The sequence below is a fragment of the Rhincodon typus genome, chromosome 19, assembly GCF_021869965.1.
Source record: "Rhincodon typus isolate 14 chromosome 19, sRhiTyp1.1, whole genome shotgun sequence".
NCBI lineage: Eukaryota > Metazoa > Chordata > Chondrichthyes > Orectolobiformes > Rhincodontidae > Rhincodon > Rhincodon typus.
Window position 1 is genome coordinate 23,746,392 of NC_063350.1, and position 20,349 is coordinate 23,766,740.

General features: G+C 39.7%; 1 protein-coding gene across 1 annotated transcript in view; it reads left to right on the forward strand.

Annotated features, from left to right (window-relative positions):
- The window catches only part of LOC109913749 (nucleolar protein 4-like), a 123,259-nt gene that overhangs the window by 4,828 nt on the left and 98,082 nt on the right, over window positions 1-20,349 (forward strand). Inside the window, exon 3 of the mRNA XM_048608561.1 lies at window positions 4,984-5,139. Coding sequence (XP_048464518.1) covers window positions 4,984-5,139 — 156 coding nt within the window. The remainder of the gene's footprint in view (window positions 1-4,983; window positions 5,140-20,349) is intronic.

Genomic DNA, 20,349 nt, shown 5'->3' on the forward strand with positions numbered 1-20,349 from the left:
AATGCTATGGGCAATTTAGCACAGCCAGCCCACCTAGCCTACACATCTTTGGACTGTGGGAGGAAACTGACGCAGACACAGGGAGAATGTGTAAACTCCACACAGATGGTCACCTGAGGGTGGAATTGAACCTTGGTCCCTGGTGCTGTGAGGCAGCAGTGCTAACCACTGAGCCACCATGTCACCCTGTTTGTTACAGTTATTTTTGCCTTGGGTTACCTGTGGATCTAGAAGTCCCCAGATTCCTCAGTTACAACACAATGCCTATCTCACCCTTGACTGTGTGTCAATAAATTATTATAATTTGTTAATTTTATCAATCACAGAATTAACTGCTGTTTTTAATGACAATTTTGTTGTGTTTATTAAATGCTGATACCACTTACAAGTTAAAGTTGAAAATTAATTTAGGAGATGTAGGCTTTCCTGGCTGGGCAAACATTTGTTGCCCATCTCAAACAGCCCTTGAGAAGGTGGTGGTGAGCTGCCTTCTTGAACCACTGAAATCCATCTGGTGCAGGTTTTGAGATAAGGCCACTGGGAGGGTATCCTGTGATTTGGTAGCATTGTGAAGGGAAACTCGTGAGGTGAACACTGGTGATGATCCTGGGATTAGGATACAACTCAAGTGTGACTATTGGGTTTTGTGATTATTGAGGGAGAATTCATGGATTTGGAAGTGGGCGTCAAGGTTCAGCATGATTTGACAGCACAATTGCTTAGTGGTTAGCACTAAGCCTCATAGCACCAGGGTCCCAGGTTCAATTCCAGCCTCGTGTGACTGTCTGAGTGGAGTTTGCACATTCTACTTTGTCTGGTGGGTTTCCTCTGGGTGCCCTGGTTTCCTCCCACAGTCCAAAGTTGCATAGGTTAGGTGAATTGGCCACGCTGAGTGCCTATAGTGTCCAGGGATGCACAGGCTAGATAGAAATGCAAGGTTACCAGGATAGGGTTGGAGGGCTGGGTCTGCATGGCATGCTGTTTGGAGGGTCAGTGTAGACTTGATGGGCCAAACGGCCTGCTTCCGCAGGGCAGGAATTCTGTGACTCAATGGTAATTGAGGAGGGAGCACTGGAGCATTGTGGAGCAAACAATCTAGCTGTATTAAGGCTTTCTAGAATCAAACAATATTGGATGACAAGTCTAACAACTTGTGAGGGGGGAAACCAATAGGATGGGTCTGAAAGTGTTGTTGGTCTTTTATGAACTATTAAGTACAAACTCATCATCACCCTTCTTAACCCATCAGCATTGCCTTTGGGTTTCCCTGCCACTTCTTTCGTCATTGGTTGGTGTTTACTTTCTTATTGTAAAGAATTTAATATAACTTTTTAGCTTATTAAAAGTACTGGACAGAAAATCATAAGCTAGTTTGCAAAATATCCTAATATGCACATATTCCACAAATACTTCTGGCAGATACTGCTGTCTGTTGGTCATAACAGAGAATGACATTTTTAATAAGAAATACTTAATTTGTCTAAATATACCTTGGCTTTTTTTCAAAGTCATTTGGCAGAAGCAAATAAACTGTCAAATATTTATAGTTGGGATCACACTAGTCAACTCTTTTTGGTGCGGAGATTGTATTCTGGGAAATTCTGCAATATGTTTATGCTCAGATATAAGATGGCTGAAAGCTCTCTCCAGCTGCTTTCTGGTAGTAATATCTGGGTGAGGCCTATGCTTTTGAAACATGCTAAAGCCTTAAAGTAAAAGTTTTAAATAAATATATTAAAAGACTCAAAGGGAAATTAAGTCAGTAAATATTATTGTGCTATGTAAATATATTTCATTTTCTTCTAAAACAAAATTGGGTATTAGAAGTTTCAATTACGTAGAAATAAAAATGCAAGGCAGGAGCTTTACAAAATCATCAATGATGATTTATTTGGTGCATCAACATACTGTAGTGGGAAAAATTGACACACGCTTTTCCCATTTTCAAATACAGACATAGAACTGTTCATCATAATGTGCTGGCATATTATTTATTTTCATCCCAAATCATAACAATACAGAACTGTTTTATGTTTTTCATACAGACACTTGGAGAGAATCTGCTTTTGCATTTTGTTTTCTCTAGTCTCCTGGATCCCCAATCTTGGCTTCTTGCATGCTGTCTTCTTACTGAGAACTTCTATCATGGTGCTTGTCATCCAAAGTTCTTTATTTCCTTTAAAGCAGTTAGATGACATATTTGCACAATAAAAAAAAGCAAATCTATTATTTTAAAATATGGTGATGGTTCCTGATATTCCAGCATTTATTTGTTTGCACCTGAAAATGAGCTGGTTTCAATATTGTGTTTTTGTGACTACGAATTCTGTAAACCCCAACAAAATCAATATTTCAAGTTGGACAATAGATGATCTAAATAAATATTTTGGCAAAATTAGTGTTCTGTTGCAGGAAGTAAAATTTGTTAAGAAGATCATTTATAATCTGTTACTTGTGCAAGTGCAGCTTGAATTCTTGTTTAAATTGTGGATCTTTAACTATTAGAAACATTGATAGGTTTAATTGTTTTATCTCAGAATATTGACAGTATTGTCAAAACCACTAAATGTATATCTATTTTTTTTTATTATCTCAAAATGTCAAGGTTTTCCAGTTCCCTACTTACTAATCTGTTCACAAAATGGTTACAGCACAGAGGAAGGTAATTTGGCCTACAGTGTCCTTGCTGGGTCTCTGAGGGAACAATTCACCTATTGTTACTCACTGCTGTCTCCCCGTAGTCCTGCACATTGTTTCTTTTAAGCTGAAAATCAAACTTTCTCAGATTCCTAAATTGAACGTGTCTTACCACACTCTCAGGCAGTGCATTCCAGGTCCCAACCACTTTATTCTGTGTGAATTTGTTTTCCTCATGTCACTATTGATTTTGTTGGTAATAACCTCACACCTACACTCTCTTTATCTTGAACCTTTCACCAATGTGAACAGTTTTTCCCTATCTACTGTGTCGAGCCCCTCATGATTTTGAATACCTTTATCAAATGTCCTCTCAATCTTCTCTTCAAGGAAAACCATTCCAATTTCTCCAATCTATCTACACAACTGAAGTCCGTCATCCCTGGAACTGTTCTTATGAATATTTTTTCAGAATCTCTCTAATGCCTTTTCATTTATCCTTGGGTGTACACTCAAGACTAGACATACTTCAGTTGAGGCTAAACCAGAGTTCTATACAAATTATAACAACTTCATAAACTATAGTTTGCAATTCTGTCCTTGTAACTTGTAGTCTGTCTTGAATTGCTAACATTTCTCGGAACCAATAAATTCTATTTTTAAGAAAAGAAAATTTTAATGATATCTTAAAGTGCTTAACAGTTATAAGAAAATAGTAGCACTGATCATATGTAGGTAAATGGGCCGTACTGCCCCATCAGTAACAATAAGATGAATTGCCAATTAATGATGGCCAACTTAAATTGGTAATTTTGTTTGAATCACAGCTGTTGATCAGAGCACCGAGAATAGTTCTTGCTTTTCCTTTGAATACATCTTCGGATCTGAATTGGTGCAGCAGGCCATGATTGATCTCATTTAAAACAAACACCTCTGGAAATGCAGAATTCTCTGGGTATTGTGTTTGGGTGTCAGTATATATGGAATACCCAATCCTGGAGTATGGCTTGAAGCTACAACATTGAGTTAGGTAGACAGAATGTTGGCAAACTAGTACTTATAAAGGTACACTAATGTCTGTTTTGTGAATGCTCATATTCAATGGCCCCATCGTTCCTTCTCCAGTTTATGGGTCAATTTGAATATATTATTTAAAACATTAAAACAATGACTACACCTCAAACATACTTGGTTGACTGTAAAACCATCTAGGTCATAAACAGTGCTATTTAAATGTACATCTACCTATAGTATGGCAAATGGATCATACACGTTGTTTGGTTAGGCTGTTTCAGGCTGTAATTAATTGAGGTTCAATACTTAAGCACGAAGCTGCTGGACAGGAGTGTAAATTAAAAATAGTTTAAGCCAAAAATAGTGACTGATGTGATTAATGAACCGTTAAATTCGCAATCCTGCTATTTCTTAGCCTGACAGTTTTCATGTGTAAAATGTGTCATTTACATATACTCAGGCTAAATTTGAACCGCTAGCACATTGAAATAGATATCCACCTTCAGTCCATATTAGTGTAAGTTTTTAAATGATTTAAAAATAATAAAAGATACATTCTGTTTCCCGCTTTGATCCATCGTATTTAACTCTATGTATCGAATACGTATCACATGAAACATTTGAAATACTCTTTACTGAACTGAACTTTAGCTACAATGAATTAGGAGATAAACTGAGTAAACCACACGCTGAAGATGTGACCAACATTCTATGTGTAAGCAACATAGAATATTTATATTAAGCATTAGCCAACTAACGCATAGGTATAGGTAGCACTGGAAAACAAAATGTGACGATTTAAAAATTAAATGTGAGTTAATGTATTGGTTCGACGTTCCAGTAGATTTGAAGTTAAATCTTTACCATTCTAGTTTGAAATTTCAGCCAGTGGAAGTGTGTAAAGTAAATTAGAGGGCATCCCTTGCACCAAATAGCTACGCAATGAGATAAGCAATAATCAAGGTACTTAAAAATCATGTCTTTACTTTTGATTAAAATTTGCTGGTCCTTGTGCATTCTATCTCCATCTTACTGCAATCTGACATTTAAAAAAAAACCAAAAAGCTGCCGATGCTGGAAATCTGAAACAAAACGTAAAGTACGAGAAGTTTTTTGTGAGAACAGCTAGGTCACTGGGGTCGGAAAGTTAACAGTTTTTCCTCTACAGTGGTTGCCAAAGCTGTCGAATTTCTCTAGTACTTCGATGCCACCACAATCTGAAACGTGTAACGAGTCTATGCATGCTTTGTGGTAACTGTTACTAACTAGTTGAATACACAAGATATTTCTGAAATGATTACTGCTGGTGAATGTTGTAATGTACTTTCACAGACTGGAGATGGAGTCACAGCTAAAGAAAGCATCTCTCTGAAACGCGTGGCTGTGGTGGAGGACTTTTTCGACATCATTTATTCTACGCATGTGGAAACAGGGACTGAGACTGCGAAGACGGCGAAACACGCCGGACAGAAACGGACTTACAAAGCGGTGAGCTAAACCTTCAAGAATGATAGTATTCAAATAAATGTCCCCATTGCCCTGCAATGCAGTTCTGAGCTATTTTACTCATTTAATATATTGTTTGCTACACTGCTGCGGTATACCTGAAAGTATTCAAGCTTTTAATGTAGTTTGAAACATTCCCGAATACTGTACAATTTGTAACACGTTTGTTTCGATAGTAAAATTAATGCTTTCATTAAATATTAGAACCACACTGTCACCATTACTTAATCGTTAACTACAAAACCAGTTTAAATATTTTGACACTAACTTTATTCAAACTGTGCTCCTCGTCAGATATAGGCAGGACTTTCCCATTTAGGTGGCGGGTAGAGAAGTTACATTGCTACGTGTCCTGATTTATGCATTGTTGCTGTTCCTTTAAAATACACCAATCTGAGCGACAAATTCGAAAGCGCTTCTCGTTATAATACAAAGTAACTATATTCAGAGTGTAACATATTGCTGATCCGGATTTTAGCATTCTATGAGGAGGATCTACATTAATTAAAGTCCTGTAATTCACGGGCGTTTTGTTCTTCTAGCCAAAAACGAATTCGAAAAAGGCGAATGAATTTTATAATGGAAGTCAATTGAATAGGTTCTGATCATCCAACATTTCCTGCATAGTACACTACAGAGAATAAAATTCAGTGGGTATACAATTGTTGAACTGACCCTCCTAAGGTTGTCTGGCTCTGGGCTTGGAGGCGAGGTTGGATGTTTACTATAAGGTGGAGAGTATGGATGAGGTGGCTCATGCAGACGCTGACATAACAGTAGATTTTTAAAAAAAAAGTTTCAACTGATTCGCTGTTTGCTTTGAATTTTGTAAAGTTCTAGGTGAGAAGCAAAACCAGTATTAGCCACTCTGCTTTCCATGCTTTTTAAAATCATAGTTGCTTTTATTTTCCCATTGTTCAACTGGTTTCATGAGGTATGCCACCATCTTTGCTGAATGTGGCTGCAACTTCTTCTCCTCTACTAATGCATAATCTAACAGTTGTGCAATATACAGTATACCTAATCGCTGTAAATCATTACAACGATGTAGGGCCCACGTGAAACATGGCAGCTGATGCATGCATAGTGTTCACTCAGTCCTGGAAATACAGTTTCAGCACATCATCAGCATATCTTCTGGCTGAATTTTACTTTTTTTTGGCTAAGTTCAAGTTGTGCCAAGTTTTTTTTTAAGAGGATTTGTCGCTACAAAGCATCTTAACCAAATTCGCCTCATTAATTATCTACCACGCCTCTATGGTCTCTCTCATCTGATTTCAGCCCCATCTTATCATGTGCCTTTCCCAGAAACAACTCATTACCTCAGTTATCTTGGCTTTAAATGGCATCCCTGGTACCCATGCCATCTTTAAAAGTCCACTGTGCATGTGGAAAAGCACTGTCAGTGTGGAGCTGCCTCACACAGATACTGACATTTGCCCTGGACGTGGCAGAAGGAGAAACCGACATCCAACTTTACAGGCAGGGTCTGGGAGGTTGTGCTGGACAGGTTGCTGGTATCAAAGGTCTTCCTCCTCCCTCCAACAACAGCATACCACGATCATTCCAGCCTGGTCCAAGTTTACCATTTGCAGTAAAGCAATCTCAGTTGTCTGTAGAAATGCCCCCAGCATTGTAGAAAGAAGGTAAATGACCCCCACTCCACTAGTATATGTTCAACCATCTTCTCTCTGTTATGTCACACTCACTATCTCTGCCACTGCACTCCCAACCAGCCTCATAATCTACCACTCTCAGTATTCCCTTTAACATCTTTCCAATTGCTCTCATCCACCCCAATCCATGACACTACTCACTCAGAATGTCCTCTGTGCTACCTCCTCACTCATTCGGGACATCTCATCACATGCACCACCAGTAACTGCTGTGGCAGTCAGCTTCATCTCCAGTAATAGCCGCTGTGCTCTCATTCCATGAGGAAAACAGCCACAATAGGGCAGAGAGACCATCAAGATGGGTGGTGTGCTGCCCATCACTCAGCTCCTGGTGAAGCTGATCCTGACTCTGACCACTCAAATGAGGCCTGGACAGGTATTAGAGGATGCCCTTAACTTACTGTTGTGAACCGGTGAGTGTAGGCCACTCCTCTGATGGAGGCCTACTGACAATTTATGACAAGCCTTTTGGTTTTGTGTCTGCACTAAATGGCATGGCAAGACAGTAGTAAGGTGAGGTTGGTATCTCTGGCTGAGGGGACAATGTGCAAAAAGGCAAGGGAAGGCTTGGATGAGATAGATCTCAAATTCGTGAGGGAGGTAAGGGAAGAACTATCAGGGGTCCTGGCAGTAATTTTCAAATCCTGTCCAGCCACAGGTGAGGTGCCAGAGAACTGGAAGACTGCTAATGTTGTCCCATTATTAAAAATCGAAGGGAGAGATAAACCAAGAAATTACAGGGCAGTCGGTTCACATTTAGCATTGGGGAAGTTATTCAAAAGAAAACTGAGTGGCAGAAAATATCTGCACTTGGAGAAGCATGGGTAGTCATCATACATTTGTTAAGAGAAAGTCAAATTTTATAAATTTGATCAAATTTTTTGAGGAGGTAATGGGGAGTGTTGATGTGGATGATGCATTCGATGTGTTTGACATGATCAGTTCCATTGTGGCAAACCAGTCAAAAAGGCAAGAGCTTATGGGATCCAAGGTGAAGTGCTACGTTGGCCAAAATTGGCTGAGAGGCAAGAGTAGTGGATGGTGTTACAGAGATACTTCTGTGATGAGAAGTCTGTTTCCAGTGGAGTTCTGCACGGCTCTGTGCTGGGTCTTTACTGTTTGTGGTATACATCAATGATTCGGACTTAAATATAGAGGGTATGTTCAAGAAGTTTTCTGGTGACATGAAAATTGGTAGGGCAGTCAATGGTGAGGAGGATAGCCATAAACTGGAGGAGGATATTGATGGATTGGACAGCTGGGCAGAACAGTAATGAATGGTATTCAATCCAGAAAAGTGAGAGTTATTGCACAAGGCAAGGGACTACACTATGTATAATAGGACCTTGGGAAGTACTTAACATTAGAGAGACCTTTGTGTGCATATCCACAGATCCCTGAAGGTAACACTGCAGTAAGACAAGGTGCTTAAGATGACATATGGGATACTTGTCGTTATTAGCTGAGGTGCAGGATACAAGAGCAAATAAATCAGTAGGAAGCCAGAGGATTGGGAAGCCTTTAAAAACCAGCAGAGGATAACTAAAAAAGAAATAATGGGGATGATGAAATATGAGAGTAAGCTAGACAGTAATATAAAAGAAGATTGCAACAGTTTTTCTTAAAAATCTAATTAGTAAGAGAGAGGCAAGAGTGCACATTGGACTGCTGGAAATGAGGCTGGAGAAGTAGTAATCGGGCAAATTTGCATCATTTTTACAGTGGAAGACACCAGCAACATACCAGAAATTCATCTTGAAGGGGCAGAGGTGAGTGTAGTGGCCATCACTAAGGAGAAGTTGCAGGGGAAGCTGAAAGGCCTGAAGGTGGATAATTCACCTGGACTATAGAGTCATAGAGTTGTACAGCATGGAAACAGACCCTTTGGTCCAATTCATCCATGCTGACCAAATATCCCAAATTAATCTAGTCCCATTTGCCAGCATTTGGCCCATATCCCTCTAAACCCTTCCAATTCATATACCTATACAGATGCCTTTTAAATGCTGCAATTGTACTAGCCTCCATCAATTTCTGTGGCAGCTCATTCCATACATGCGCCACCTTCTGCACAAAAAAGTTGCCCCTTAAGTCCCGCTTAGATCTTTTCGCTCTCACTTTAACCCAATGCCATCTAGTTTTGCATTCCACTACTCTGAGAAGGCGGCCTTGGCTTTTCACCCTATTCATGCCCCTCATGATTTTATAAACCTCTATAAGTTCACCCTCAGCCTCCGACACTCCAGAGAAAACAGCCCCAGCCTATTCAGCTTCTCCCTGTAGCTCAAAACCTCCAACCCTGGCAACATACTTGTAAAACTTTTCTGAATCCTTTCAAGTTTCACAACATCTTTCTTATAGCAGGGAGATGAGAATAAATGGAGTGTTCCAAAAGTGGCCTAACCAATGTCAATTACAGATGCAATATAACATCCCAACTCCTGTACTCAATGCACTGACCAATAGAGGCAAGCGTATCAAACGCCTTCTTCACTACCCTGTTAACCTGTGACTCCACTTTCAAGGAACTATGAATCTGTACCGCAAGGTCTCTTGGTTTGACAATGCTCCCCAGGACCATACCATTCAGTATATATGTCCTGCCCTGATTTGCCTTACCAAAATGCAACAGCTCACATTTATCTAAATTAAACTCCACCTGCCATTCCTCAGCCCATTGGCCCATTTGATCAAGGCCCTGAGATAACCTTCTTCACTGTCCACTGCACCTCCAATGTTGCTGTCGTCTCCAAACTTACTAACCATACTCCTATTTTCACATCCAAATCATTTACATAATGATGAAAAGCAGTAGACCCAGAACTGATCTTTGCAGCACACTCCTGGTCACAGGCCTCCAGTCGGAAAAGCAACCCTAAACCACCACCCTCTTTCGCCAATGTTATAGCTAATTTTGTATCCAAATGGTTAGCTCTCCCTGGATTCCATGTGATCTAACCTTGCTAACCAGTCTATCATGTGGAACCTTGTCAAATGCCTTTCTGAAGTCCATATAGACACTCTGTATAGACATCCACTAATCCGCCTTCATCAATTGTCATTGAATTTTTAAAAAAAGTGACAATCAAGTTAGTGAAACACGATTTCTTACACACGAAGCCTCGTTGACTATCCCTAATCAGTCCTTGCATTTCCAAAAACATCTAAATCCTGTTCCTCAGAATCCCCTCCGACAACTTACCCACCACAGACATTGGGCTCACTGGTCTATAGCTCCTTGACTTTACCTTATTATTTTTCTTAAATAATGGCACCTCATTAGCCATCCTTCAGTCTTCCGGCACCTCACCCATGGCTATCAATGACACAAATATCTCGGCAGAGGGCCCATTAATGACTTCCCTGGCTTACCACAAGGTTCTGAGATACACCTGATCAGGTCCCAGTGATTTATCCAGCTCTGTGCATTTTAAGATGTCCAGCACCACCTCCTCTATAATATGAACACTTTTCAAGATATCACTCTTTATTTCTCTAAGTTCTCTAGCTTCCATTATCCTTCTCCACAGTAAATACTGACATGAAGTACTTGTTTAGTATCACACCCATCTCCTGTGGTTCCACACAGATGACCTTGTTGATCTTTAAGGAGCCCTATTCGCTCCCTAGTTATTCTTTTGTCCTTAAATGTATTTGTAGGATCTCTTTGGATTCTCCTTAACCCCATGTCCCTTTATGCCCTCCTGATTGTCCTCTCGAGTATCCTCCTACTCTCCTTATACTCCTCTAGGAATTGACTCTTCCCAGCTGTATATAGCTGACATATGTCTCCTTCTTTTGCTTGACCAGAGCCTCAATTTCTCTAGTCATCCAGCATTCCCTACACCTACCAGCCTTGCCCTTCACACTAACAGGAACATACTGTCGCTGGACTCTCATTATCTTGTTTACAAGGCCTCCCACTTTCCAATCAACCCTTTTCCTGTGAATAGCATCTTGCAATCAATTTTTGAAAGTTCTTGTCTAATACCATCAAAATTGGCCTTACTCCAATTTAGAACTTTAACTTTTAGATCCAGTCTATCCTTTCCCATCACTAGTTTAAAAATAGAATTATGATCACTAGCCACAAAGTGCTCCCCCATTAACAGCTCAGTCACTTGCCCTGCCTTATTTCCCAAGAGAAGGTCAAGTTTTGCTCCTTCTCTAGTAGGTACATCCACGTACTGACTACAAATTTTCTTGTACACACTTAACAAATTCCTCTCCATCCAGGTTCTTAATGCTATGATGGTCCCAGTCTATGTTTGGAAAGTTAAAATCCTTAACATTACAACCCTATACAGATGTCTGAGACCTCCTTACAAATTTGCTTCTCAATTTCCTGCTGACTATTGGGGGACCTATAGTAAAATCTCAATAAGGTAATCATCCCTTTCTTATTTCTAAGTTCCTCCCAAATAACTCCATTGGACATAGTCCCAGGAATATCCTCCCTAAGTACAGCTGTAATGTTATCCCTAACCAAAAATGCCAATCCTCTCCTCTGTTGCCCGTTTGTTTCTATCCTTCCTTTGCACCTATATCTTGGAACATTCAGTTGCCAGTCCTGCCCTTTCCTGAGCCATATTTCTGTAATAGCTATGGTATCCCAGTCCCGTGTTTTCAACCATGCTCTGACTTCATCAACCTTACCTGTTAGGCCTCTCGCATTGAAATAAATGCAGTTTAATTTATCAGTGTACCTCATTCTGTGCCTTGCGCTTGTCTGCTCTGACTATTTGCTTCTCTCCCCAACTGTACCAGCCTTAGACTTGTCTCTATTCTCACTATCACTTTGAGTCCCACCCCCACCACTACCACACCACCACCCCCCGCTTTACTAGTATAAGGCCTCCCAAAAGTGGCTCTAGCAAATCTCCCTGGCAGGATATTGGCCCCCTTCAAAATCAGGTGCAACCCGTCCTTCTTATACAGGTCACTTCAACCCCAGAAGAGATTCCAATGATCGGAAAATGTCAATTCCTGCCCGCTGCCCCAGCTCCTCAGCCATGCATTCATCTGCTCTGTCCTCGTATTCCTACTTTCACTAGCACATGGACCAGATGGTCTAACCTCAGAGTTCTGAAGAAGATGGTTGAGGAGATTGTAGAAGATTTGGTGGTGATTTTTCAGTAATCACTGGAGTCAGGGAGGTTCCCAGAAGACTGGAAAATGGCTAATATAACACTCCTGTTTAAGAAGGAAGGAAGACAGAAGACAGAAAACAATAAACTTGTTAGCCTAACCTCAGTCGTTGGTAAGATTTTAGAGTCCATTGTTAAGGATGAGATAGGAGAGTACTTGGAAGTCATGGATTCATAGAGTTGTACAGCACAGAAACAGACCCTTTTGTCCAACTCGTCCATACCAACCAGATCATAAATAAATCTAGTCTCATCTGCCAGCATTTGGCCCATATCACTCTTCACCCTTCTTGTTCATGTACCCATCCAGATGCCTTTTAAATGTTGCACTTGTACCAGCCTCCACCACTTCCTCTGGCAGCTCATTCCGTATTTGCACCACCCTCTGCATGATAAAGTTGCCCCTTTTATATCATTCTTCTCTCATCTTAAACCTATGCCCTCTAGTTTTGGACTCCCCCCAACTTGCGGAAAAGACTTTGCCTATTTACCCTATCCATGCCCCTCATGATTTTATAAACCTTTATAAGAACATAATAACCATAAGAAATAGAAGCATGAGTAGACCATCTGGCCCATTGAGCCTGCTCTGCCATTCAATAAGATCATGGCTGATCCTACTTGCCTGCTCACTATAACCCTTAATTCCCTTCCTGTTCAAAAATCTATCTTTGCCTTAAAAACACTCAACAAGGTAGCCTCAACTGCTTCACTGGGCAGGGAATTCCACAGATTCACAACCCTCTGAGTGAAGAATTTCCTCCTCAACTCAGTCCTAAATCTGCTCCCCTTACTTTGAGGCTGTGGCCCCCTCATTCTAGTTTCACCCGCCAGTGGAAACAACTTCCCTGCTTCTATCCTATCTATTCCCTTCATAATTTTATATGTTTCTATAAGATCACTCCTCATTCTTCTAAATTCCAATGAATATAGTCCCAGTCTACTCAATCGATCCTCATAAGCCAACCCTCTCAACTCTGGAATCAACTTAGTGAACTTCCTTTGCACCCCTTCCAGTGCCAGTACATCTCTTCTCAAGTAAGGAGACCAAAACTGTACACAGTACTTCAAGTATGGCCTCATCAGCACCCGATACAGATGCTGCATAGCCTCTCTATTTTTAAAACTCCAACTCTTCTAGCAATGAAGGACAATATTCCATTTGCCTTCTTAATTACCTGCTGCACCTGCAAACCGACTTTTTGTGATTCATGCACAAGGACACACAGGTCCATCTGCACAGCAGCATGCTGCAAGGTCAATCCTCAGCCAGGTTCAGGGAAAATAGCCTCAGCTTATTCAGCCTCTCCCTATAGCCCAAATCCTCCAACCCCGGCAACATTCTTGTAAATATTGTCTGCACCCTTTCAAGTATAACAACATCTTTCCTATAGCAGGGAAACCTGAACTGAATGCAGTATTCCAAAGGTGATCTAACCAATATCCTGTACAGCTGCAACATGCCATCCCAACTCTTATACTAAATGCGCTGACCAATACTGTATAGTAAAATAGGTTGAGTCAGCATGGCTCTGTGAAAAAAAGGTCATGCCCGACAAATCTGTTATAATTCTTGGAGGAGGTAACAAGCAAATTAGATAAAGGAGAGCCAGTGGATGCGATCTATTTTAATTTCCACAGGACCTTTGACAAGGTGCTACACAGGAAGCTGCTAATAAGTTCAGAGCTAATGGTGTTTGGGGCAAGGTACTGGCATGGGTAGATGGTTGACTGACTAGCATAAGGCAGAGAGTGGGGCTAAAGGGGTCTTTTTCAGGATAGCAGCCAGTGACTAGTGCAGTTCTGCATGTTGGCACCAGAAATATTTACTTTAAAAATAGTTATCTTGATAAAGGAACTGGGGGCTTATTGCTAAGTTTGCAGATGACATAACTTGGACAGGCTAGGAGAGTGGAAAAGAAGTGGCAGATGGAATACAATATGGGAAAATGTGATGTTTTGCACTTTATAGGAAGAATAGAGGCGTAGGCTATTTTCTAAATGGGGAAGGGCTTTGGAATGCTGAGGCACAAAGGGAATTGGGAGTCCTAGTTCAGGATTCTCTTAAGGTTAACATGGAGTTTCAGTTGGTAGTCAGGAAGGTAAATGCAATGTTAGCATTCATTTCAAGAGGGCTAGAATACAAGAGCAGAAATGTACTGCTGAGGCTTATAAGGCTCTGGTCAGACTGTATTTGGAATAGTGTGTGCATTTTTGGGCTCCATATCTAAGGAGGTTTGTGCTTACTTTGGAGGGAGTGCAGAGGAGTTTTAAAAGAATGATTTGGGGATGAAGGGCTTGTCATATGAGGAGCGTTTGAGGACTCTGGGTCTGTACTTGATAGAGTTTAGAAGGATGAGGAAGGTTCTGATTGAAACTTACAGAATACTAAGAGGCCTGGATAGAGTGGACGTGGATAAGATGTTTCTTTGGGAGCAGAGAAGGCTGAGGTATATAAATTATGATAGGCATGGACAAGATGAATGGAAAGCAGCTGCTCCCCTTAGCTGAAGGGTCAATACATGGAACATAATTTTAAAGGCAGGAGGTTTAGATGTGATTTGAGGGAAAACTTTTTCACTCAGACAGGAGGGAAATTGAGGCAGGAAACCTCACAATCTTTTAGAAAACACTTGGATAAACACTTGAAGTGCTATGAGCCTAATGCGGGAAAGTGGGACTAGTGTAGGTAGTAGCATATTTTTGGAGGTAAATACTTAACGGGCCAAAAGACATCTTCTGTATTGTATAATTCAATGACTGGCATGGACATGATGGGCCAAATGGACTCCTTCTGAGCTATAAGCATCTATGTGTTGAGGTTCTGAAAGGCTATTTAGTTCAAGACTTAGGTATTTCATTGTAAGTCACTAGCTTTAAATTAATTGACTGGATTAGAAAAAAGGATTTAATGCAGATTTTTCAATCAAACTTTGGGGGTGGTTGGATGTAATCACGTGAACAATTGAAATACCTGCAATATTATACCTTAGCTTGTAAGTTTTAAAGTAAGAATCTCAGAACAAGAACAAACCTATTGATAATATGGAGGTTTTTTTATTATCTGGGAGGAAGCTAGATTTAATTTATCCTGGAAAAATAATGTCAATCAAAATTAAACTTGAAGATAATCAAAGGAAGGTATCTTTTTCAGTAAAATACTGCAGTTTCCCTCTTTGTTTTTCACAAATTTGCTTAACCGCACAGAGCTTTCTGTACATCATTTTGCCCATTGCAGGTCGAATGCTCGCTTATCTGTTTTTTCTAGGAACAAAAACAAAGCAGGAAATGTTACAAGTTGAAAAAAGGCCTCAATAAAGACTTTGGGCAGAATCTTACAGGGTCTGAGCGATATGAGCTATGATGAGATGTGTGGAAAATCGATCAACCAGTGCAGTGAGGTCCAGCTTGACATCAGGAGCAAAATGCGGTACCTGTTATGACTTTCACAAGTGGCATAGTAACATTCACATCAGCAGCAGCAAACTGTTATTTGACAGGGAGTAACATTTGTTAAAACGCCTTGTTAGCATCGCAACTTGCTCATTAACACTCCACCTTCCATCTTATCAAACTTGCCAAACAAACCAGATGTCAGGAAAACTTGACAAGGAAATCAGAGCGAGCACCTGGTAGATTCAGCTCACTGCTTGCTCTGAACATGTTGAAACCTCCATGTTGGAAACCGGGACACCAATATAGAAATATAGAAGATTGGAACAGGGTAGCTATTCAGTCCTTGAGCCTGCTCCACCATTCATTATGATTGTGGCTGATCATCCAACTCAACAGTCTGTTTCAGCTTTTCCCCAATATCCTTTGATCCCCTCCGCCCCAAGTGCTATATCCAACTCCTGTTTAAAATCATACAATGTTCTGACCTCAACTGCTTCCTTCCACAGTCTCACCACACTCTGGTGAAGAAATTTCTCCTCTTCGCAGTCCTAAATGGTTTACCATATATTCTTAGACTGTGACCCCTGGCTCTGGTCAATATCTCAGGGCATGCTTATGGCCACCCATGTCCACAGATAGTGACACACCAGCCTTTAAGAACCCTCATGGCACATCTCTGATCTATCTACGGAATGCTTCTACACTTCAATGTTGCAACTCGGGTTGCTACAGCAACTATCATTTGTATGTTGTTGAAGGACACTGTGCTTATAAGGATATTAGTTTTGTTCCCGTTCAGATGTAATTCAGCCAACTTGTATAGGTTCTCCACCCCCAGAAATGATCCTAATGCTTTAGGAATCTAAGCTTTTCTTTCCTGGACTATCCCTCCAGCTATGTATTCATCTGCTCTATCTTTCAGGCTACCTTGATCCCACTGAACAGTCTTCTGGGCAGCAATGGCTACAACAGTGACCAAGGTACCACATGCCCTCACCAATCTTTCTCAGCCCTCACTGGGGCCTTTCTGAATGGCTCCACTGCCTGAAGACCCCATTTATCTGGTTGTAAGGATACATGTGTATCTTTCTGTGTATCCTCCCATTGCAGCCTCAGTAGTGGGCCCTTTTTCTGTTCGTACTGTTGAGTCCACCCTGTTGCCAACCCTCTGATTGACTGACAAAATGCAGCTCAGGGTCCTACTGACCACCAAAGCAGGTTTCTTCTTGCCTTTAGGCTTGGTAGCAGGACAGCCACCGCCAACAGTAAATTGAGCTCAATGTTTAAGTTAATACGTGGGGTTCCAGGTGATTTTTCTTGGATGATGTTGTGCTTCTTGGATGTTGTTGCATTCGTATAAGAAAGTTGACAATATTTCATCACACCGCTGACTTGTGCCTTGTGGCAGCTGGGCAGGCTTTGGGGATTCAAAAGACAAGTTACTTGCTGCAGAATGACAAGTATCTCAACCTTTGTAGCCACAACGTTCATGTGTCTGGATCTAATTAAGTTTCTGGCCAAGGTAATCCCAAGATGTTCTTAATGAGGGATTCACTGATGGCAATACATCAAGGGGAGATGTTTAGATTCTCTCTTGTTGGAAACAGTCATAGCCCAACCAAACCTGACTCTTGTCTAGATCTTGTGTTTAAAGACAATTATGAAATAATGAGGCAAACCATATTTGTATTGTTATGAAATCATGGCAGAACAAGAGACATTATGACTTGCTTACCGGAATCAAATTAAGAAAAGTTTATAGGGTAACTCTGCATAATGATTATGAAAAATTATGGTATTATGAACTTAGGCAGCTATGTATTGCCATGTGTGTAAGCTTAAAGAGAAATAATTGAATATTTGTGTTTTGAGGAAGGGTCTCTGAACCCAAAACGTTAACTCGGATTTCTCTCCGCAGATGCTGGCAAAGCCTTTACAGCAATTTCTATTTCTGTTTGTAATTGAATATTTCCCTTACTAAACTATCAATAGAATTGATTTCCATTTGGAGTAAAAATTTTCTGAATTAGGAGCAAGAAAAATTTGTAAAAACCTCAATTGAAAAATTGGCAAGTATTTTAATAGTTCTTATCAAATATCAGAAAGAGTCCAATCTATTAACATAACAAATTCTAAGAATACATTTTAGTTTTCATCAGGTAGTCAGATTGTAAATTAAGTTTCTTAGCACTTCGTTAAGTAACTATGCCTAAATTTCCATTAATTCCTCAAGGCACAAGTTTCTGTTAATACCTATTTGCACAACCACTGGTCATGTGTGAAAGAAAGAATAATAATTGGTAAAATAGGAAATGTGGCAGCCAATTTTTAAAACACAAATAGCAACAATGCATTTAATGATCAGATATCTGTTTCTGGAATGTTGATTGAGAGATGAATATTAGCTGAACAAAACTCCTCTAATCTTCTTTGTAATAATGGCAGGGCAATTTATAAGTCCACCTGAGGGGGCAGATGGAACCTCAGTTTCATGGTTCAATTATGTCAGCCTTGATGTTTGTGCTCATGTCCTGGGCTGAGATTTAATGAAAAATTCCTGATTCTGATTGCAATGAAAACATTACTAATTGAGCTGTAGCTTATACTGTCTTTATGTACCTCTATCACATAAAAAGTAGTGTATCTTAACATCAAGACTGCTGTTAATATTATCCTTAGTTTAAAACAAAAATCAAGCAACAAAACATTCACTCTCAAACATCTCTCTTAACCCTTATACTACCTGTATTGTCAGATTGCTTGTCTGATATGTCGTCTTGGATGAGTCAAAACTTCCTTCAGTTGAGTACAGATAAGACTGAAGCCATCGGTCTAGGATTTGCAGTAAGAATAATGGTGATTCTATCAGTGTTCATCGCTAATATAGATTAAATTATATACTAATGCCAGGTGTCTGCATATGCACAGTAAAATGCAGAAATCTGGAAACTGTTGTCCAATTTGACCTGCTCCTCCACAACCTTTGTGACACTGGTACCTTAGGGATAGATTCAGAGTTGAAATATGTATAGTGATGTGAATTTCCAGTATTTATTCAACATATGCTCACTAAATGAACTTGGAAAATTATGCCTTCTTCATACAAATGTGATTGGATTTTTAGTCAGCATTAAAGTCTTAAATTACTTTCAAAGAACCTCTATAGTACTGAAAATTAATTTTTACAAGTCTGAAACCTCATTACTTGACATCTCATTTTGTTTAAATCTCTGCTACTAACAGAAGAAAGTTAAAATAAAAGTTTTCAATCCTTTATCTCTTCTCATTTTATTTTTTTCCATCTATTTCATTTACTGTATGCAATTTATAATTATATAAATATTCTAAGTTATATTTGCTATTTAAGTTATGTTTGAGATTTTTTCAATTCAATTTCCTGAGAGGATCTTTGTCCCACTCAGACTGGTCCGAGATCCCCTGTAGTAGGCACTGTTTCAGATCCCTAATGGCCATAAGTTGCCACTCAAAACCTCAAAAGTCTGGGCAGCTGTTAAGTGCAGCTCATGCGAACGTCATTCGTTCCCCACTGAAAGCAAAATCTTAACCATTACCTTCAATTCTTGTCACAACATCTGTACTGTTGCTGCAAATTTTCATCCCTTTCTCAGATCCATTCACCGATCACTCAGATCCTAGATGACTTACTTTGACCCGAAGTGCCTCACAGTCTCTAATAAACATCTCTCCACATCCATGCATGTGATTTAAATCCAGGGTTGGAAAAGAGGTCTACAAGAATCTGTATCCTGTTGCAAAGTAGTCCTTTATAAAGCTGGTAGCAAAGTAGTCGCATTGATCTTGGAATCAACTCATCACTTGCACACCCAACTTCTGCAGGCCCTGCATCATTATCCTGTGTTTCATTGTATGTTTCCACATCTATATCACTATATATTTGTCATGAAGTGTCTACATCTGTAACAATACTTGCCTCAAGAGGGGAGAATTATTGCTTTTCAGACATATGCTGCTGACTACGTAGTTCTCTGTGATCTGTGAAAAAGGAAAATGTAGAGTACATTGGTAACATTTTTCACTTGCATTTGTATTACCATTGCACAAACTGTTAAGTATAGATGCACTGATGTAACATTTGTTTACTTGGAAATTAATGGTTGTTTTGTGAGGTTGCACAGCATAGTTCTGACCCTTGTACAGTTTGCAGGTTAGTTATGAAACTATGTATGGTTAGGATAGGTTGACCTAACTCTTGAGAAACTTCTTTCAGACTTTCTTACAATGGTAGAGTGTAAGTCAATGAATTCTTTAATATTTGCCACACATTGTTATAACTTGATAACCTGAGTATTAATCTGGTTATCATATCAATTATGAAATGAGACAACTATAATATTAAAAGAAGATTCTCAACCTGGATTAAAAATTGTTGGTGCATTATAAATCTCTAACATCTATATGCAAGTAAGTTAGGATAATATTAGGATAATTGCTTTCTTATAAATTATATGGTTAAGCAAGGTATTAATTGATTTTATTCATTTTTAAAATTCTGTCATGGGATGGGGGTGTCATTGGCAATGCTAATATTTGTTGCCCATCCCTAACTACCCTTGAGGTCATTTGTACAATGAAAGAAACAAATAAGTCAGTTTTCACACGTCAACTTATGATGATTCAGTTTCTTGACGTAATGATTAGAGCTGGTATCTAACTTTCAGGTTTTTATATACATTGACAATTAAATTATTGTCAACAATTTTTTTGGCAGTACATTTTTCTTGCCTCTAAGAGAACATACAATTTTTCTTTAAACTTCAGATTTCTGTAAATATAATGAACACTAACATTGAAATCATTGGATCTCATGTAAAATGTTTGCTTAGTTGAAACAGTTAACATTTAATCAAGGATAGTAGGAACTGCAGATGCTGGAGAATCCGAGACAACAAGGTGCAGAGCTGGATGAACACAGCAGGCCAAGCAGCATCATA